Source organism: Armigeres subalbatus, chromosome 3, assembly GCF_024139115.2.
Source record: "Armigeres subalbatus isolate Guangzhou_Male chromosome 3, GZ_Asu_2, whole genome shotgun sequence".
NCBI classification, from domain to species: domain Eukaryota; kingdom Metazoa; phylum Arthropoda; class Insecta; order Diptera; family Culicidae; genus Armigeres; species Armigeres subalbatus.
In genome coordinates this window covers 22002822-22023444 of record NC_085141.1, presented here as the reverse complement: position 1 = coordinate 22023444, position 20623 = coordinate 22002822, and the positions used below count along the sequence as shown (strand labels likewise).

Here is a 20623-nt window from a genome sequence, read left to right as displayed (position 1 = left end):
AATGTATGTCACTTCACCGACTTAGAGACACCATCGCTTGAGGTAGATTTGAAATTGATTTTGACGAGATCCACCTTAACAACATTTATGAACTGCCAAAAGACTAGTTTAGTACTATTTCAAATAACTCCACCACGCTGTATTTCTTCACAGATACGTATTTCGATATCAAGTATTAGGCCGTTTTCAGTGTCTCGTCCTTGGCTCGACTCGACTTAAGTTATTTATTGCGATTAGTCATCGGCGTGGCAAAATTATGATCGTCGGCGGCGGCGGCGCAAGTAAAACCACCGGCGGCGGCGGCTTGGCGCGGCGGGGCACAGGTCTCCTCCAAACAGCTGATGCAACTCGTGGTTCATTCGCATCTTCCACGTACCGTCCGCAATCCGCACGCCACCATTGATGGTAGGCAGCACTTTCCTTTCGAAGACTCCCAGTGCCCATTGGTCCTCCACGAGCATTGTTCAGGTCTCGTGTCCATAGAGAACTACCGGTCTAATAAGCGTTTTGTAGATAGTCAGTTTGGTACGGCGGTGAACTCTATTCGATCAAAGCGTTTTGCGGAGTCCAAAGTACGTACGATTTCCTGCCATGATGCGTCTCTGAATTTCTCTGCTGGTATCGTTATCGGCAGTCGCCTGTGAGCCCAAGTACACGAATTCTTCAACCACCTCGATTTCGTCACCACCGATAGAACCTCGTGGTACTGCCCCACGAACTCTCTTGTCATTGGTGTTAGTCGCCGGCATAAAATTTGGAAGAGTACCTAGTAGGCGGCGTTCAGCAATGTGATTGCGCGGTTGTTGCCGCAATCCAGCTTATCGCCCTTTTTATAGATGGGACACACGACACCTTCCAACCACTCCTGCGACAGAACCTCACCCTCCCAAGTCTTGATAATTACCCAGCGTAGCGCTCTAGCCAGTGCATCACCGCCGTGGTAGATGGTCAATTTCAGGGGCTTTGTTGTTTTTCAGTCGGCCGATCTCCTCCTGGATTTCTTGGAGATTCGGAGCCGGCAGTCGCATGTCATGCGCTCGTCCTCCAAGATTCATTACCATACCGCTACCGTTGTCTGCCACATCAGCATTCAGATACTCTTCGTAGTGCTGCCGCCACCTTTGAATCACCCCACGCGTATGTAAGAAGGTTCCCGTTTATGTCCTTAAACATATCGGGCTGTGGCACGTGGCCCTTACGTGAACGGTTCAACTTCTCATAGAACTTTCGTGTGTTATTAGCGTGGTACAGTTGCTTCGTCTCTTCACGGTCTCGATCTTCCTGCTGGCGCTTTTTTCTCAGAAAAATCGAGTTCTGTCTGTTCCGCGCCCGTTTGTATCGTGCCTCGTTCGCCCTAGTGCGGTGTTGCAGCAATCTCGCCCATTCTTCACCTGCATTCTTCACCTCTTCACCTAACTGCTCATACCAGTCGTTTATCTGATTCGGGAGCACCGTGTTGCTCCTAGTTGCTCTTACGTTGGGAGTGCCACTTCCAGCTGCTGCGCGTAGTCCAATGTTTAGCCGCGGGGGACGACTCCGACGCGTGTTGTACACCGTCGATAGTTTTGAGCGCAGACATACTGCAACGAGGTAGTGGTCGGATTCAATATTCACACTGCGGTGAGTGCGGACGTTCGTGATGTCGGAGAAGAATTTACCGTCGATTAGAACGTGGTCGATTTGGTTTTCCGTTACTTGATTAGATGATTTCTATGTGGCTTCGTAGATATTCTTGTGGGGGAAGAAAGTGCTTCGGACTACCATTCCGCGGGAGGCTGCAAAGTTTATGCATCATTGGCCGTTGTCATGCGATACGGTGTGCAGAATATCCGGTCCGATGACCGGTACCCGAGCAGCACAAGTCAGACAAAAATGGTTACAGCAACTTGATTGTGACTGAATCTGGTCACATGTCAGTTGCAGAAACCAGTGAAGGACATGTGTGCTGCTAGGGTATATACATTTCCTCCCGCAGTAGGCATCCATCATGTCTGCTCCAACTGTGCATGACGTTGATGATGCTTCTACCTGCTTTTCCGCACTTTCTGTCGAGTCCAGCAGATTTCCTGCAGCGTTACGACGTCGAAGTTGCGGGGATGCAATTCACCGTAGATTATCCTATCGCAACCTGCGGAGCCTAGCAACCTGCAGTTTCGTATTCCAAGCTTCCAATCGTGATTATTTATTCGTTGCCTAGGTCGTTGTGTGCAAACCTCCTGTCTCGTCGGAGGGCCGTCGTGTCAGGTCTGTTTAGCGTCCCACCTAACATCAGAACTTGGGCTTGTGCGCTTTGAGCGGCACACGGTCGCTTTGGCGGAGCCTACTTGCGGATAAATGCAGCTTTTTATAGAGATTTAAGAGACCATTGTTAAACCCCACCACACCCTAGGCAGGCACCGCAACCCGCAGATGGCCTGGTGAGGGATCGTCAAGCCCTTGGACATAGTCCCTGCTGCTCGCGTATCAGAATCAAAGTTTTATACAGAACAAATTTCTGCATGTCTGCATGTGGCAGGGCCCAAGCTGGTTACGTAATCCGTAATCCTATTCACAGCAGCAATACGTCTTTCAACATCATGAGAAACGTCATTGTCGCATGCCACAAGCGTTACAAGGTAAACAATTCTTTTTTTTTTTTTTTTTTAGCTTTATTAAGGAGACTTGCAGCCCCAGGCTGGCTCGCCTCCGGTAAACAATTCTTTAAGAACTTCAAGTACAAAGCAGATGCTCGGTACCAACACCAATAGGTCTACCTCTACCCGCAACCATGTACTGCAAAACCTCTTTTTGCACCCAAATCGGGGGAGCGTTAATTGAATCAGGGCGTAAAAAGAGAGAGCGTTATTTCGAATTTAGGGCGTAAAAAGAGGGAACGCTATTTGGAATTTAGAGCGTAAAAAAAGTTTGCAATCTTTTAGGTAAACAAAGTTACTTAAGATATGTCTTTGACCAATTTCGGTGTTAGTGTCGTCCAAATTGTTTTCGTTATCATGGATGTCCAATTGTTTGAATGCTGAGGCCTTAAGATGTTCTTGGTACGCCAAGAAATCAGAAAGATCTCTGATGACGCACAGTAAGACGTTCATCATCATTTTCAAGTATTTAAAGTTTTTCGAGAACCTCCTGGAGCTTGGACCTGTGTTTTGTGATACAACCATTGGGCAACCATTGCATATGTTCAGAGTCATCCAAGAAAACCCTGGAAAAGGCCTTAAGGTCTACACGCGTAACAAGAGATCTTCCGGTTTGTTTCAATTGTGGTAAAAGCCCTATATGGTACATAGAATAGAATGCGTTAATTGCATTGGTTCATGGTCATGCAAGGGCTACGAAATGGTGAGTTGACAAGTTCGAATACTCACGCTTCCACGGGTCTTCCGATGACAATTGACCGCCAGCTAAGGATTGCGTACTTAGCTGGTAGTGTAGCCTGGGCACTGTTGTCCTTCTGGCATCTGCTAGAGTGAGAGAGTGCGTCCTGTGGGGTCTGCCTAGGATGTGGTGGGATTCGACAGTGGGCTCTGTTGAACTTCTATAAAAAGCTGCAAGTGTCCCAAAGCAGGCTCTATCAAAGCGACCGTGTGCCGCTCAAAGCGCACTAGCCTAGTCCTGGCCTGGGGTCGGACTTTAAACAAATTTCACCCGACTGATCGAGCGTCTGTTCACCAAGGAGGTGTGGCTCCAACAGCGTCTGTTCTGGCATCCAGAGGCTAAGTATAAAATGCTATTCCCCGGAAGTTATACCTAAGATGGCAGCCCCATCCCGGTGGATAGGGAACCTTGGGCCAACAACCCACTGCTCCCGAAACATCAATTTGTTCGAGAATCGGATAATGAAAGAAGACGCACTGATTTTAGGGCGACGACTCTTAGCGCAAAACAACGGACACGAATAGGAACATGGAACGTTTTAATCCAAGCCCAGCAGGGTAAATTGGCACAACTTGCCAATAAGGCACGCCGCATGAAGCTTGAGATCCTGGGACTGAGTGAAGTCCGTTGGCCAAACATTGGAGAACACAGAACACCGTCCGAAACCTTACTATAATTCAATGCTATGCGCCAACCGATGCTGCCGACCTGCAAGACAAAGAGAACTTCTACAGTCAACTCAATGCCGTTGTAGATATAATTCTGAAAGGTGATATCAAGATCTGCGACTTCAATGCGAAGATCGAATCCGACAACTCGAACCATGAGCGCATTATGGGACACCATGGCCTCGGAGAAATGAGCAAAAACGGAGAGCTGTTCGTAGAATTTTGTGGTAATAACGACATGGTGATCGGGGGATCGCTCTTCCCTCATAGACCGGTTCACAAGGTCACGTGGGTCTCCCGACGGCTTTACAGAAAATCAAATCGGCCACATCTGCATCAGCCGAAATGGAAATGGAGCTTCCTTGATGTACGGAAAAAACGTAGTGCCGATATCGCGTCTGATAATCACCTACTCATCGGCGAAACATGCCTGCGCATTACGCGAATTCGTCGGAAGGAGGAGAGAGTTGGACGACGGTTCAGCACACGCCAAATGGAAGATGCCACGGTCCTTCGTTGAAGAACTGGAGACGCGTGCTACAGATATTCCGGAAGGCGGCAGCGTGGAAGACCAATGGACCGCCATCAAGAATGCCTTAATCGCCACCAGCGAGAACAATCAGGGCGAACTGCGCACCCAGAGAAAACAATGCATCACCGACCTGGAGTAAGATAGAGGAACAAAGAGAAGCTAAAGCCGCGATAGAGCGATCGAAAACCAGAGGAGCCAAAGTCTTACCCCGTCAACGATACTCGGCTCTTGAGAAGGGAGTAAAATGCTCATGTCGACGGGACAAGCGAGCGTGGGCAGACACTCTGGCCGCAGCAGCAGCAGCCGGGGACATTCGCCTCCTCTACGATATCTTATGACGATTAAGCTGGGCGAAGATGAATGCAACAATGCCTGTGAAAGACGCGAATGATCAGTTATTGACCGACCCAATTGACCAGCTGCAACGCTGGTTCGATCAGTTCGAACAACTTTTTCAAGTGCCAGTCAGGCCACCACCATCTCGGCATGATCTGCTTAGGATCTGCCGTATAAGACGCGTCAAAAAGCATGAAATCGAATAAAGCCTCAGGGGTCGATCGCATATCAGACAAGATGTTCAAAGCTCACCCCATGACATCCACAAAACTACTGCAATATCTGGGACACCGAAACTTTCCCGGTCGACTGGATGCAAGGTATCTTAGTGAAGGTGCCCAAAAAGGGTGACCTGACTGTATGCGATAACTGGCGAGGCATTACCGAGGTGTACCGTTCTCAAAGTTCTATGCAAAGTTATCATAGCCCGGATTTAGGAGAAGATCGATGCGACTCTCCGGCAAGAGCAGGCCGGATCTCGTGCTGGAAGGTCCTGTGTGGATCATATTGTCACGCTCCGTATCATTCTGGAGCAGGTCAACGAATTCCAAGAGTCGCACGGGAGTTCCTGAGAAAATCATCGGCCTCATCGAGGCACAGTACGAGGCCTTCTCGTGTAGAGTGCTGCACAATGGGGTCTTGTCCGACCCTATCCAGGTCGTAGCTGGTGTTGGGCAAGGATGTATTCCATCACCGTTACTGTTCCTCATCGTAATCGACGAGATTCTTGTAGGTGCGATTGACCGTTAACCAAACCGCGGGCTGTTATGGTAGCCTATAACCATAGAGCACCTAAACGACTTCGAATTGGCTGACGACGTTGCACTCCTCGCTCAACAGCGCTCTGACATGCATAGTAAGTTCAACGACTCCGCCGAGCGCTCCTCTTCGGCAGGTTTAGTCACCAACGTCAGCAAAACAAAATCGTTGGGTGTGAACACGGTGACCCCTTCCAGTTTTACAGGAGCCGGGCAATCAGGGGAGAATGTTGAATGCTTTCAAAATCTTGGTAGCCAAATGGCGTCAGACGGTGGTGCCAAGATCGACATAGGCGCATGGATCAAGAAAGCAAGGGCTGCCTTTGCGAGTTTAAGAAATATCTGGAGAAATAGACAGATAAGTGAACGCACCAAAATACGAATTTTCAACTCTAACGTGAAATCTGTGCTGGTATACGCTAGCGAAACATGGTGTGTATCAGTGGAGAACACTCAACGGCTGCAGGTGTTCATCAACAAATGCCGCGGTATATAATTCGGGCCTGGTGGCCCCACAACTGGATCTCAAACAACGAGCTCCATTGTCGTTGTCACCACACACTAAGCAAGGACTTCGCTGTTCGGTAATTATTTTTACAGTTTTAGTTCGGTAAATTATGATTTTACTGAGATAATTGTAAAACTACTGTCAAAATTGATATTTTTACCGATGACTCAGTAAATGGAAACAAATATTACTGAACACCGTGAAGAAATTACTGATTTTTTCGGCAATTCATATGTTTATCGGCTTTACGGTAATTAAATACTGGTACGGACAGTAAAAAATATAACTTTACCGAACATTCCATCAAATATGTTTAAAAAAATTACCGGAGACAACTGTTAACAAACAATTGAGACTAAATAGAAAACAAACAGGCGCCATTTGCATTTATCTTTGATTCGCGATTTTGCTTCATGGTGGATTCGTTTGAGTTAACAAATTCAAAGTTTTTAGTTTTTTATCATTTGCTTCAATGTCGTGTGCTTTCGTAACAAGCATAGTGGTCTTATATCGTTTTATACGATGGAATTTTTTTTTTTTTTTTGCTGCCGATGTCGACAAGTTATTTTGCCCAAACGAGTTATTGCGCTATTGGACTTCATTCATTCTTGCCGTGAAGTCCACTGATGAATAATTTTGTTAACCGTCATTATAGCAAGAAAACCATCGCACAAAAATGACATGTTATAAATGTGCTTGAGACTGCAATTGAAAATTTAAATAGTTAATTAAACTGATACCAAGATGGAGAAAAAACCTTTCAGGATTTATGAAATGTTTCCCTCACTTTGCGTGGAAACAAATGAGGCAGCCAAATGTAACAAAAAAATCAAGAATAAGAATACATACTTCCAATTGATGTTTGGAGAGCAAAAATTAACATATAAATTCTAAAATATTGCAATGCATTTTTTGTCTTCTTTCTTACATTCTTTTCTCTTTTCTAAAAAATATTTTTTGTTCTATTTTACTGATTGATCCGTAAAACGAATGAAATTTTACCGAAAGAAATGTTAACGTTTTACCGACGTCCTGTAATTTTACTGACATATCCGGTGGTTAAATTACTGAACACGTCGTCAATTTTTTTGCCGAACAAACTGCAATTTTTGACAGTTCAAGTTAATTTTTGTTCACTGTGCGGTCGGTAACCCGAAACATTACCGGGCTCATTACCGAACGTTCAGCTGTTTGAAAACCCGGTAAAATTTTACCGACTCCAGTAATCTGAGTTTACTGTGCAGAGGCCGATAGCAACAGAAATTCGGGATCGGAAGTGGAGCTGGGTCGGCCACACTCTACGTAGGGGCGGAAACGAAATCTGTAAACAAGCATTGGACTGGAACCCAGCATGACATCGCAGCAGAGGCAGACCCAGAATGAGCCTGAGGCAGAACCAGAATGAGGCGGCGAAGCCTCAATAAAGAGAATATCCGCAATCTAAACTGGAAACAGGTTCAAGTGATAGCTGGACATCGCTCAGGATGGAGATCTTTCAAGTCGGCCCTTTGCACCACCGGAGGTATACAGGATCCATAAGTAAGTAAATGGTCACTCAAGAAAATCCTGGAAAAGGCCATAAGATCTACTCGCGCAACCAGAGATCTTCCGGTTTGCTTCAAAAGTGGCATAGGCCCTTTATGGTACACAGAATAGAATGCATCCATTGCATAGGTTCATGATTATCCAAGAAAATCCTGGAAAAGGCCTTAAGATCTAGACCCGTAACCGGAGATATTTCGAATTGTTTCAAAAGCAGTACATGCCCTTTGTGCTACAGAGAACCGAATGCGTCCATTGCATAGGTTCATGGTCATCCAAGCAAACCCTGGAATAGGCCTTAAGATCTACACGCGTAACGAGAGATCTTCCGGATTGTTTTAAAAGTGGTACATGCTCTTTGTGGTACGTACAATAGAAACGCATGAATCATGAGCTGTATCAAGTACACAAAGAAGAAAATATTGTGTATCGTATAAAATACGGCAGACTTCAGTGGGCTGGTCACTTAATGCAAATTTCGGAAGAAAGAATAGCGAAAACAATATTCAACAGAGAACCAGATAGGGGCCGGCGACTTCGTGGAAGGGCACGAACACGCTGGCTACAGGCGATGGAATCGGACCTGCTGGGGACCCTGAACATTCGGGGAAACTGAAGGAACATCGCCCAAGACCGATGATTATGGAGCTCTACAATACGCCAGGCATATGTGTATCGACGCTGTAGCCAACCAGGTACCCAAGTAGGATGATGAATCATGAATGCAGACAATATTTCTACAGATCTTCTAGGTTCTCCAGACTATTCTGGTTTTTAGAACCTTGGTCTACCAAGTCAATTACGCTTGGTACGAAACCAATAGCAACCAATGGTGCCCATGCAGGCTCTTAGAGGCCATGTGCATAATTTATGATCTAGATATGTCCAAACCGTATATTCTAAGTTCTCCAAATCATTCTGGAGTTTAAACCAATTGACTTCAAGGTTACAGAGACAATGCAAAGCAGCAATTTTAAGTAAAATGATAATATAGTAGAAATACAGTAATAGTAAAATGACGAAGGTAAGTTTCGGACATAAATGTTTACACAGGACATGTTTCATTAAATTTCTGTGTTATTTTCATTTTCTATATTGTATTTCGAGTTGGCTACTATTCGACAATCTATGTGATTCGCGTTTCTGCAACGTGTCATGCATACATATATCTCTTTTATTGTGTTTCAAATAAGGAAAGTTTAAAGTTGCATACGCGTTAAATTTCAAAGAGTTGCTGAATTTAGTACAGTTCTTCATTGCCGTTTTAAAACCCTATTATAGCGTTCTAGAAGTAAAAAAATATTGTAGTTTTTCACCTATGTCTACCGCCGTACGAATTCCGATCTCTTTCTGTTCCAAATATATTAATTTCATCCGATTTTTACCTAAACCCTATTGTCAGTCCATATTCTGTTTTGAACGCAAAACTATTATATTTCATATAAATTCTCTCGTTTAACCTTGATTATCTTCAGTGTATTTGCTTTTATTTTTCTTAAAAGTATCATATTAAGTGTGAGAATTGCCTAATTTGGGTGCAATTGAGTTAATACTTGAAAACGGATTACCACCGACGTGGTTGAGAAAAGTGCGGCTGTCAATCTGTTTATTTTATTGTATTATCAACTACTTATACTTTGATTAACAAAAATCACTTAATGCGGGTGTGTCAACTCAACGACTTTAACTAGTGAAACAATCCAGTAATGAACATAAGCAATGGGAAACAAAAACAATTCGGTTTTATTTGTCCGCAACAAAATTTTCACCTCCACGATTATGGGTCACATAAATAAATAAAATAACTTAGTATGTTCCAAGAATGATCTATACAAACATAACCTTTAAATGAATGTAAAGCATCTCCACTGTTCGATGCTCAAGTAGGCAGCTATGTACAATTGATGATGACAATGATAATGATGATGATGATGATAATGATGACAATTGCTCAGCTTGTAATTGCCGGCTTCAGTCGTAGCAGCGTTTCCATTTCCGGCGCTTTTTGCGCTTCTTGACCCACTCTCAAATGGCCGGGACGGGTGTGGCGTTGGCAATGGTGCGTCGTAGTCGGGCTCCACGGCCGGTAAGGAGATAGCTGATGTCGACCACCGGAAGGGCTGCCGGATTGGAGTTCAGTTTGGTCATCAGGCGACTCAACACCAGTTCCAAGCGGTTGCGCTTTTCGGCGAGGGTCTATGTAGGTGAAATTAGGGGGAAAGAATCGGTTAGTCATGGAAATTAGGACATCTGATGAGTACTTGAGGTGGGGTAGATTTCACATGGGTTCGGAGCATTCAATTACCTCTGTTGAAGGTAGTACTAGAGCTCCATCGGTGCTGTGGCTGTCAGGCTTTGTATATGTACACAACACAGTTCGATTTCACACATACAAATACAGGAAAAAAGGAGAGAGAACATTGAGCACCAAAACACGGTTATCACAATGGTAACTGGAGACGGTGACGGTCGATGATAACTGGATGAGTACTAAGCCAATTATTGAAGCTTGATGATATGCAATGATTTTGATGTGCGTGAGAAGTCTATTTGTAAAATTTAAATTTACACAACTCTTCAAAAAATACCTATTGGAAAAAGTTAGAAAGTGTTGCACTGCGAGAGAACAGCAAATAGAAGGAGTGGAAGATCTAAGACCAAAAGCTTAAAGCATTTACCACGAGCTAGACATTTGAAAGTTCTCGGAGACTTACAGCAGAAGATTATTTAAGTTATATTTGGGTCTCCATGAGAAGCCGCATATATTGAACAAACATTAAAAAACCTTTGAATGCTTCATGCAAAAGTGGATGGTTTCTACCGTATGTTAGAAATCTTTCGAAAGAAAATTATGAAGCCTACCACCAGCAGCTTGCGAAACTAGATTTGGTATGCTATCAATATGCTCCCGTGGCTTTCTGAAGACACCCGAGTAATTTTCAATTTGGTTGTAGAAGCTTTCGAAAAAAAAGCAAAGACGAAGCTGGAGTTTTGAAAAATTCCAGTAGAAGCACAAAAAACGTTTCCTGAGTAATGTAAGTCCCAAAAAGTGCAAACCATAGTGCTGTCCAACGAGCAGCTCGAAGTAGCTCGAAGTTGTTCCCGTCCTGCTCGTTCTTTTTTGTCAACAAATGGGCATGAGCAGGACAGGGCGAAACTTCGAGCTACTTCGAGCTCTCATTGGACAGCACTCATGTGTCCATTTCTATGTCCGAGTGATCCCTAGTGTGTGCGTGTGTGTGTGCGTGACATAAGCGTGCGGTTGACAGCGTTGCGATTGATGAGCGAAAAGCTGATGAGCCCCAACGAATTCGACTTACCTTCGGAGGAGGCGGCAGTAGTTGGATGATTGGCGTCATCTTCTTGGCTCCTGTGCTGGTGGGCGTCGCGGATGCAGAGGACGCCGAGTCATCCTTTTTAGCCTTTTTGCGGTTGTCTTTAGCAGCGAGCAGATGTGCCAGTGATCCCAGATCGTGAGGCTGAAAATAAGCAAAAAATTATTCAATCTGGAAAAACCAGAAATTGTCGCAATTTTATTAATACCAACCGCAAAGGTCTTGGAGATCTTCAGTTTCTGCTCGAATTTGTGGAATGCATACGATTTCATGCACACCGGGTGAGCATGGCGGGAAATTTTGGAGAACAGTCGTGCACTTTTGTCTACCCTCAGTTCGCAGATGTAAACGTGTGGCTCCGAGCTATCAACTGGACGTCCTTTGCAGAAAGTCGTCGGATCCAGAACCCAGCAGCGTTCCATCACCAGCTCTATTGGAATCACCTCGAACAACGGAACGCGCATTACTTCATTCGGATAGAATCGCCTCGTTGGCTCGTGATACGTCTCATGCGGCCTCAAATAATGATGACCATAGACGAATCGTCGACCTTCCTTATCTTTCCACAAACTCTCCACTCGGAATATATCACACTCGGCGTAGTCAACCTTTCCGATGGTTTCATACGTGTGCTTCCGTTGAGGCGCATTCGGGTTCTTCGGATCCGGAGACATCGGAATATCTCTCAATACATAAACTGTATCTGTCTGACGAATTTGAAGGTTGCCACGCATTAACGATATGTAGTACTGAAAGCCTTCGTCGGTAAATTCGTTCAACGGAATCTCGTAGTTCACCTTCCTTGGCTCGCACTTTTCGCACATGTAGTTTTCAACTGCTGGATCCGCTTTAGTACATTCTATATGCTGCCAAACCAAGCATTTGGAGCATTGAATCATCAGTCCTTCGTCTTTGAACAGTCCACAAATGCACCGAATGATATCTTCCGCCTGTTCTTGTTTCTTGAACTTTCCGCGCCCCTTGATCTGCTCCACCGGCTCTGGTTCCGTCTTCGGAATGAACCCTCTCAGTAACTCGTTCTGCTCACCAACGTATGCGATCAACCTGTCTACCTGTCTCTGCTTACAGATGTAGTAATGTTCCTTCAACTTCTCCGAAGCCACGCCTTCTGGTGATCCGATGCCGAAATATTTCACCGCATTACTCAACATGATTAAAAGATCTTCTTCGAAAGCTTTCGGTTGCTTATAAGATCCTTGTTCAATATTGGCTTGAATTTGCGCCAGGTCAATCGGGCGGGGAATTCTTTCATAGTACAACGGGACCTTCTTCTTCGATGGAAGGGCCAAACGGTTCAGGAAAAGTTGGCTTCGTTCATCTGAAATTGTGGAAAAACCCGTAATTAAAATTTTTCACCTATAACTAAAATTTGTTGTAAAACATACCTTTCAAGCTAGCAATTTCGATGCAGATCTCCTTCAAGGCCACGGCTATTCGGGCGACCTTTTCCAACTCCGGATCATCCTCGACAAATGCCAACCCGCGTGTCCGAATGTTTCTCGGGCATCGTAGCGCCGATATCTGTGACGCAAGTGAAGGTTTTCCACCCGGACCAGCTTGACCGCCGCCGACTCCTCCCAGAGCAGGGTTTCCTGTTTGCAATGAATGCTCCGGTGAGCGATCCTTCAGCTTCCGTATCTTGTTCAGGTTGCGCATCAAGAAGCAATGATGTTCAACGATTAGAGCACGCTCCTTCGTCGATGGCGGTACAAAGTTTGGCAAAGGTTGACCATTGAGTTGAGTTAGCGGAGCATTCTTCTTAGCCTGTCTCTTCCTTGAGCGTGCTGCACTTCGTGGACTGTTTTCTGTAGGAGCAGTTGTCGTATTTGTTGCTACGACTGTAGATTCTTGTTTCTTTGCCTCCAAAGCGACCGGGAGGGGCTTTACACGCTGAGACTTACCTCCTATTACTCCGCGGCACTGTTCTGTACCACACATACATGGCTGACCTTCAGATGGATTGAACAGCGAAAAATTGTAATCATACGTCAGCTCCTCGTAAGGTGGAATATTTCGAGATGCGAACAGTGCCATCCGGAATAAACCGTTTACGGACCACTTTTGCATTTCGCAGTTTGGTGCGCAAGAATGGTTGACAAATCTACAATCGCTTCCCATCCGATGTCCGTCAATCACCAGCCCGCCAGTGAGATTCAGGCAATAGTGATGAGTGTCGTTCAAATAGATAGTTCGCATGCGCTCCTTAAACTCCTTCTCTGTCACGACTTCGCCCAGGTATTCCATAATGAACAACCCTTTGTTCACACCCTCCTTAGACCGAATCCCCCATCCTTTCTGCTCTGTCATAAATCGTTCCAAGCTCGGAGCGTACTCATGTCGCTGGATCTTTGTGTTTTTGCACCGTTCCCCACAAGGGCAGTTTTCGGGACTGCATTCCACGTACACCATCCGATTGAGACAATCATCCTGGCAGCCGCTATCCGGCTTGCAGTTACACTGCGGATGATCTGTGGACGGGTTGGGCTTCACGTCGTAGTACACATTAGTACGGATCTTTCGATAGTTCCAGCTAGCGATTGCGTGTCTAGACGTGAGCTTGCCGTTCTCTTGCAGCCACCACAAGTCATACGGTAGTTGGAAGTCCCGCTGTGTTCGTCGCAGGAATCGTTCACAGTAAGCCGGCGGAGGCAACAGAGACTCCGGTTGAACTTTCGGTCCATTGCGACCGGATGTCTTTCCATCGTCCTTATAACAATCAGAAAACAGACCTGCTGTAATATACTTTTTGCGTGGGACTTTCTTGTTCTTGCCATCCACAGGCGGTGAGGGAGTTTCATCCCGGAAGTAATCTGGCGGTCCCTCCTCTGCCGGCAGTGGATCGTGCTCTAAATCTTCCGTTGATAAAGCAGGCTTGATGTTGGCAAACTGCGTTACAGATTCTCGCATCTCGTACTGCTGAACATCCACCGGAACCAGTGGAACAACAACTTCCTGAGATATTGGTACCTCATCTAGCTTCTTCTGTTTCTTGGCCGGTTTCTCCATTTCGACCTTGAGCTCATCACTTTTTCCGCGCTTCATTTTCACCGGTGGAGCAGGCAAAGGCTCAGGAGGAACAGCATTAGCTCCCGCTTCTACGGTTTTCTGCTGCTCTTTACGAATTTTATCCACCACGGCATCAATTCGACTTGAGCTGCGACACTTGGGCCTATCCTTAGCCATTTCTTCTATGAATGAAGGTACGGGACTCTTCTCCTTTGAAAGCTTTCTTTCAACTGCGACCGCAGAAGCCACCGCCTTCTGATCTTTTTTGGAAATTATGATCTTTACCGGTGGAATGTCATAAAGAAGTGGTGTCGGTAGCTCAACAACGGGTGGTTCCTTCGAGAAGGATTTTCTTGCAGCAGCCGAACGAGTTTCCTTGATTCGAGGAGTTTCGGGAGGTTCTGACTCTACAGGGCGCTTCGATGTATCGACGACACTCATCCGAGATCGACGTAATTTGCTCAACTGTTCTGAGAGAGTTGGCGTTACAGGGATTGGAGGAGTTTCAGCAGCAGGCGTGGGTGATGCCGTTGGCGGACGACCTCTTGGGCGGGTTGGAGTCTTGGGTGACGAGATGGGGGGAACGTCAGGCGTGGTGGACTGCTGCTGTCGGGATAACGATCGGGAATGGAGTCGTTTCAGTAATGGCATCGAGTCCAAAGAATCGGAATCCTCATTGCTAATCGTACAGGGCTGCAATTTGATGACGGCATTCTTGAGCACAATTTCTTTCTCTTGAGTTAAGTTTTTCTTTAGAAGCTCGACCGGATCTAAAGCGATCGAATTGCTACGAGTACGACGTATGGGTAGAGCGGGTGGCGGGACTGGAGGTGGAATATCTTCAACCGTGGATTTACTCTTTTTCGCCGGCACGACCGTTTGCTTCTTGTTCTCTTTATCCAATATACTCTTCATAGGCTTCTCAATCGGCTTGGGTACATCCGGTGGCAGTATTGGCTCTGGGGGTTTCTCTTTACTTTTGACGATTTTCTCCATTACCTCTTTTCTACTGATTTTCACCTGTACGATCGGTTCTTGTCGAGATTTTTTCTCCTTCGGTTTCGGTTCTTCCTTCTTCTCGAATTCACTCTTGTCTCTAGATTTTTCTCGCAAATGTCTTCGTTCCACAGCAGCCGGAGTAGATGGCAATTCTACAACAGGAGCCGCGATATTTGCTATAGGGACAGGTTGCACTAGGGCAGTCGTCGGTGCAACTACCGCAGGTACCGACACAGCAGCTGCTTTCCTTCCCCTCCCTGCTCCAGTAGCCGGAGGAGTTGTGGGACTGACAACCTCTCTACCACCCATCGGAATCTTACCTTGAAGTCGTTCCAAACTAACTACGGATAATCGAGGCCTTGTATTCCGCTCAATGAAACTGTCAGTCGGCTCGCCCTCTTTCGGTACGCGATCGCAGTTCTTTGATGGTTCTTTTTGAGCACCGGATTTTGTTGCCGCTTTCTCTGCTTCTGACGGAACATGCTTCGTCAGATTAGATGAATCAAATAGCTCAGGACCCACTTCAGGTTTGTTTTCCTCCTCGGAAGGCTTATCTTCAATAAGCCTCTTCTTCTTCCGCTTGACGGTTGGGAAACCGGTCCGGTTAGGTTTCTTTCGCTTCTTTTTCAGCAACAAATGTGCTCCTGTCTTCGTGAGCAATTTCTCGATAACCTTCTCGGAATTCTTTTTTCCAGTATCGTCACCTTCCATCTTTGCGATGTTGTCCTTGAGTCGTGGAGAATCGAGTAGTTCAACTTTGGCTATCAATGAGGGGATTGATGCAGGTATCGAAAGTTCTAAATCAACGGTCGGTTCGAAGACGCCAGGTGGGGGTGCATTTACGTTAGAAGACGACGCCGTTGCCGATGCTGTAGTAGTTGTAGTGGAAGCTGACGAATGGATCACAGATGGACGAGATGGCGGCGTAGCGCGGTGGCTTGCAGCCGCCAGAATGTTATTATCTGCAAGAATGGCAGTAACCGTTGCCGTTGGTTGAATTTTTGATACCAATCCTTCCAAGCGGTTCTTCTTGCGGGTTATTGCGTCGTGCTTTTTGTGCGTAACAGAAGATTCCGCCGCTGCACTGTCTGCTGTTTTCTGATCAACGGTCAAAGGCGAATCGCTGGACTTGATTTGAACAATCTCTTCAGGCACTACAGGGTCCGGTGACTTAAGAAGATGTCGCTTCTTCGGAGTTACAGCCTTGGTTGGATCTCTCACAGAAGTTGACGTTGATGATGTTGAAGCAGCAGTTGCGGTTGCCACCCGTCCACTCACAGTAGCACAGGGGTTGATCACAGTGTGACTTCTTGTGTCTTCTCTCTCTGCACCGCTGTCACTTCCCTTGGTTGTTTGCTCGCTCATCAAGTAGTGGCGCTTCTTCAACGGTAGTTTATGATCGTCTGGACTTTGTGTTGGAACTGATTTCTTGTTCCTTCGCTTGGTGCCAACAGCAGCCGTTGACGGTGATTCAACGTGCTCCGAAGCCTTCCGTTTCTTCATCGACCGTCCCTTCTGTTGATTTTTCGCCGCAGCACCTGCCAATGCAGCAGCTCCGATGCCCAGAACTCCATCTTTGAAGTTGATTCGACATTGATTGCCAAACGATTCGCTCAACCGCTCAATCTCCACTCCCAGTTTAACGTCGGCAGAGGACTTTCCTGCCACAGAGTTGGAACGCAGCCGCTTCCGTTTTTTCTTCTTCCAAGGATGCCTCGACCCAGCTGATCTGCTGCTACATCGACTCATCGTGCTGAGCCGCCTTTGTCGAATAGTTCCGCAGCTTTTCACCGAGACGGTATCCAGTTTATCGCTGTGGCAACTCTTTCGTCTACTGCGCTTCGAGCAAACTGATTTAGCCGGCGATGGTTTCGGAACGTCTGCGTTGGTGATTCTGGTGAGGAGGTCTTGGCTGGTTGACCGCTGGAATCGCTTGCTACATTCTTCGGAGTTCTTAATCACGTTTGCTTTAGAGAGTGGCAGCTTCCTAACTGGAGTCTTGCCATTGTCTTTGTTGCGGTTGTTTCTCAGGAAAGTGGCAAATGTATTCTTGGGACCAATACTCGATCCAAAAGTATCGAGATTACCGAACTTACTGATCGACGAGAATATTCCGCGAAAGTTATTAATTGGAAGCAAAGCATTAACACGGTTAGTCGGAGTAAGGAGAGATGGAATGCTACTTTTATTGGTAGTTATTTTGTCCTGGGAGATTTTTAGTGCTTTACTAAAAGGGGTTGTAGTATTAATCGAAGACAACGACTCCTGACTGCTGCTGCTATCCTCGCTGGTACTTCCGAGAGTAAGTCCCGCCAGCTGTAGAATGTCTTGTTCACTAACACTCGAAGATTTACTGCTCTGGTTAAAATTCTTGTTGTTCAGGTTATTGTTATTCGGCGCTAACTTCTTTCGTCGTTTCCGTCGAACCTGCTTCCGGTGCCTTGTACTGCAATCACTCCGGTAGCCGCAGCTCTTAGCTTTGACACTATAATCACTTTTATAGCCACAACTCTTTCGAGACTTTGTGCTACAGTCGGATTTGTACCCCGAAAGACGATTTCGCCGATGACTGCTTCCTCCACCGTAGTCACTAATGTAGCCGCTCTGTGAGGCCAATCGTTTGCTGCAACAGATGGTAGAGTGTCCACCGTCGCTTTTGTAGCCGCTTAGCCGAGGTTCATGGAACTTCTTGCTAATGTCGATTTCCTTCCAGAGTGGATCCAAGTTATCTTCGACGGGAGGTGGTGGTATTAGTTTTTCCTTTGCTGGTCGCCCAGTTTTCTTCTTACCACGCGGAGGATACAGTACCCTCTCCGTAGCATACGTATTACGATCCAGACTGGAGAGAGTGTACTTGGTGAGTGGTGCAGTTGCTGGAGGTTTGCTGCTCATTCCGCTACTACTCGGCTCTGGTTCGGGCCGTCGCTTTTGTGCTGCGGATGGCGCAGATTTTTTCTCTGTTTTGGGAGAGCCCGTTGAACTATGTGTCGACAGGATTCCCGAATCAGGAGATTCACTAACCGTAGGAGTATTCGCTTTGGTAGCGGCAGCAGCTGCAGCAACCGGATTGGCAGCTGCTTTAGGAGGCCGACCGCGTCGCTTAATCGGCAAGATAACTGCCGCTGAATCGGGTTTTGAGGTGACACCGTTAACAGAACTGCTACCCGATGCTACCGATTGAGCACCAGTGTTTGGTAAAGGAGATTCAGACTTGATTTTGTGGTGAGAGCCCGACTGGTTCGTAGAGGATCTTTCAGTAGAGTGCCCATCACTGCCTAGCATCGCCGTTTTGGCAACGAACTCCTGTAGCAGACTGGAGGTGTACTGTGGAATGGCCGACGGTGTCCCGCGAACGCTGTCATTGTCCGATCCACTCTCTGCGACCCTCATGATTGCTGCATTGACCAATGCAGGCAGCTCGTTGTCTGAAGATGAACCCACGTCCGCATCTGGGTTCGCACCAGATGATGCCATTCGCGGAACAGGCGTTGCTGCTGATGGGGGAGACTTTGCCGGAGTAGATGTAGCAAACGGCGTTGAATTTGTGCCGGCTGGTGTTCGCGATTCCTGACTCTGGTCTTTGCTGTCGTTTGCGTGCTCATCGCTGCTGGAGTCTGAATCGCTGGAATCGTCACTCCCATCGCTGCTGCTACTCGTTGAAACGCTTTGATTGTTCTGTAATACACAAACCTATAGTAGCCGCTAGGCTCGACCAACTGTATAGTACTCACCTTTTTCCGTTTTATGAACTTCTGCTTCTTTTGTCCACTTCCGGATGAGCTGTTGCCCGGCTTGCCTCCGCTGTTTTGGTTGTCCGAACTAGTGCTGTCACTGTCGGTGTCGCTCATGTTCGAAAAGTACGACGATGTCTCCGAGCTAGATTCGCTTTTGCTATTCTTCCTAGTTTTGGTTTTCAATGGCGACGGCGTCTCGGTTTGCTGCACAGACTTGGAACCCTCGCTGACAGGCGTCGATGTTGGAGCTGGGCTTCCAGGAACTGCGGTAGGGTTGGTGGGGACCGATGCAACCCGGTTCAGCACGTCACTGGCGGATGAACTTGGCCGGCCTCCTGATGGAGAGGGGGTGGCTGTGGAGTTGGATTGATTGCTCCGCGGGATGGCAATTTTCATTCGCAAACCGGCGCTATCCGAGCTGAAAAGTGATAATTTTGGAACATATATATGTGCCTCATCAGTGCTTTGTTGTGGCAGTAATTATGTATGGAATTTAATTGAGGGGGTAATCATCGACAGTTGATTATTAATACCACACGTCGAGCGTGGTGGTCAATTAAGTATTGCGGTGGAAGTAATACATAATTGGTGTTGGGGTTTGTGGCTTATGACACCCTGCCGATTGTTTAAAAATAAATGCATTTGTCGACTTTTAAATTGTGTCAGCGAAATGAAGTGATTTAGTAAACCACATTCTTTGGTAGAGTAGGTAAGTCCTACAAAAGTTCCAAGAGCCAGAAATTGAAACAACGACGTACTGTTTTAACATTTTTGAATGATTTCATGCCAGAAAACTACAGAGTGAGAGGATTGGCAAATTTATGAAGTTAAAAAATAGGCAAAATATGCTCCCAAAATTATGAAAATTAGATCCTAATGTAGAACTGTTAAGTCTTTCAAGAACTCTATAGGTACATATTAAGGTGGCTCAAAAAACACTTTTCAAATTTTTTGATGGGCCGCCCTCTTATTCGGTTCTATTTGATGCCCTGATGCTCTGGACAAAATTTCAGCCAAATCGGTCAACGTTTGGGCGGTGCTAAACTCGTTGGAAGTTTATATGGAAAAATGTATGCAGAAACATCCAAATTGAAGTTGATTTGCAGTTGGACGGCACTATTTATGATCAAGGACCATAATACTCATTCATTTCTTGAATAATTAAATACAGAATGTTATGCTGAAAACCGCGAGAAGATTAGAGTTTATTAGGCAAAGATATTAGCATTTTACTGGAGTGTTATAGGGGTGAATTTATTTCTTTTCAAAGGTAAAAGAAACGAAATTTGCTCAAACCCCACTTCAGAGCAATGCCAATAACTTAGCCGGGCAAACTCTAATCTACTCGCGGTTTTCTGCATAACATTCAGAATTAAATTCTTCAAGATCTGGATGAGTATCATAGTTCTTCATCGTAAGTTGTGCCGTCCAACTGCAATTCACTGTTTTTGGATGTTTCTGCATACATTTTTGCATATAAACTTCCAACGAGTTTAGCACCGCCCAAACGTTGACCGATTTGGCTAAAATTTTGTCCAGAGCATCAAGGCATCAAATAGAACCGAATAGGAGGGCGGCCCATCTAAAAAATTGAAAAAAGTTTTTTCCATACTAATTTGGACCACCCTAGTACATATATAATAATAGTATTAATATAACACATAAAAGTAGGAGATGATTAGAAAAAAAAGATGCCAAATATTGGCCGTTTTAACTGTAGTAACCCTATCCTAATTGGAGTCACAAACCCCAGGAAGGAAACTCTAGGCAGTTTGAAATTGTTAACATCAAAAGTTTTCAGCGAAAATCATT

The 20623-nt window shown here is 45.9% G+C and overlaps 1 protein-coding gene across 2 annotated transcripts in view; it reads right to left on the bottom strand.

Annotated features, from left to right (window-relative positions):
• Positions 1 to 8779: 8779 nt before the first annotated feature.
• Positions 8780 to 20623, bottom strand: part of LOC134220887 (histone-lysine N-methyltransferase ash1-like) — a 52078-nt gene continuing 40234 nt past the window's right edge. Inside the window, exons 3-8 of one of the 2 annotated variants that reach the window (XM_062700049.1) lie at positions 18809 to 19229; positions 12458 to 18752; positions 11264 to 12390; positions 11037 to 11195; positions 10022 to 10069; positions 8780 to 9912 (exon numbers count right to left, since the gene is read on the bottom strand). In XM_062700049.1, coding sequence (XP_062556033.1) covers positions 9742 to 9912; positions 10022 to 10069; positions 11037 to 11195; positions 11264 to 12390; positions 12458 to 18752; positions 18809 to 19229 — 8221 coding nt within the window. In that variant the 3' untranslated portion in view covers positions 8780 to 9741. The remainder of the gene's footprint in view (positions 9913 to 10021; positions 10070 to 11036; positions 11196 to 11263; positions 12391 to 12457; positions 18753 to 18808; positions 19230 to 20623) is intronic. The other variant, XM_062700050.1, reaches the window with a different exon arrangement.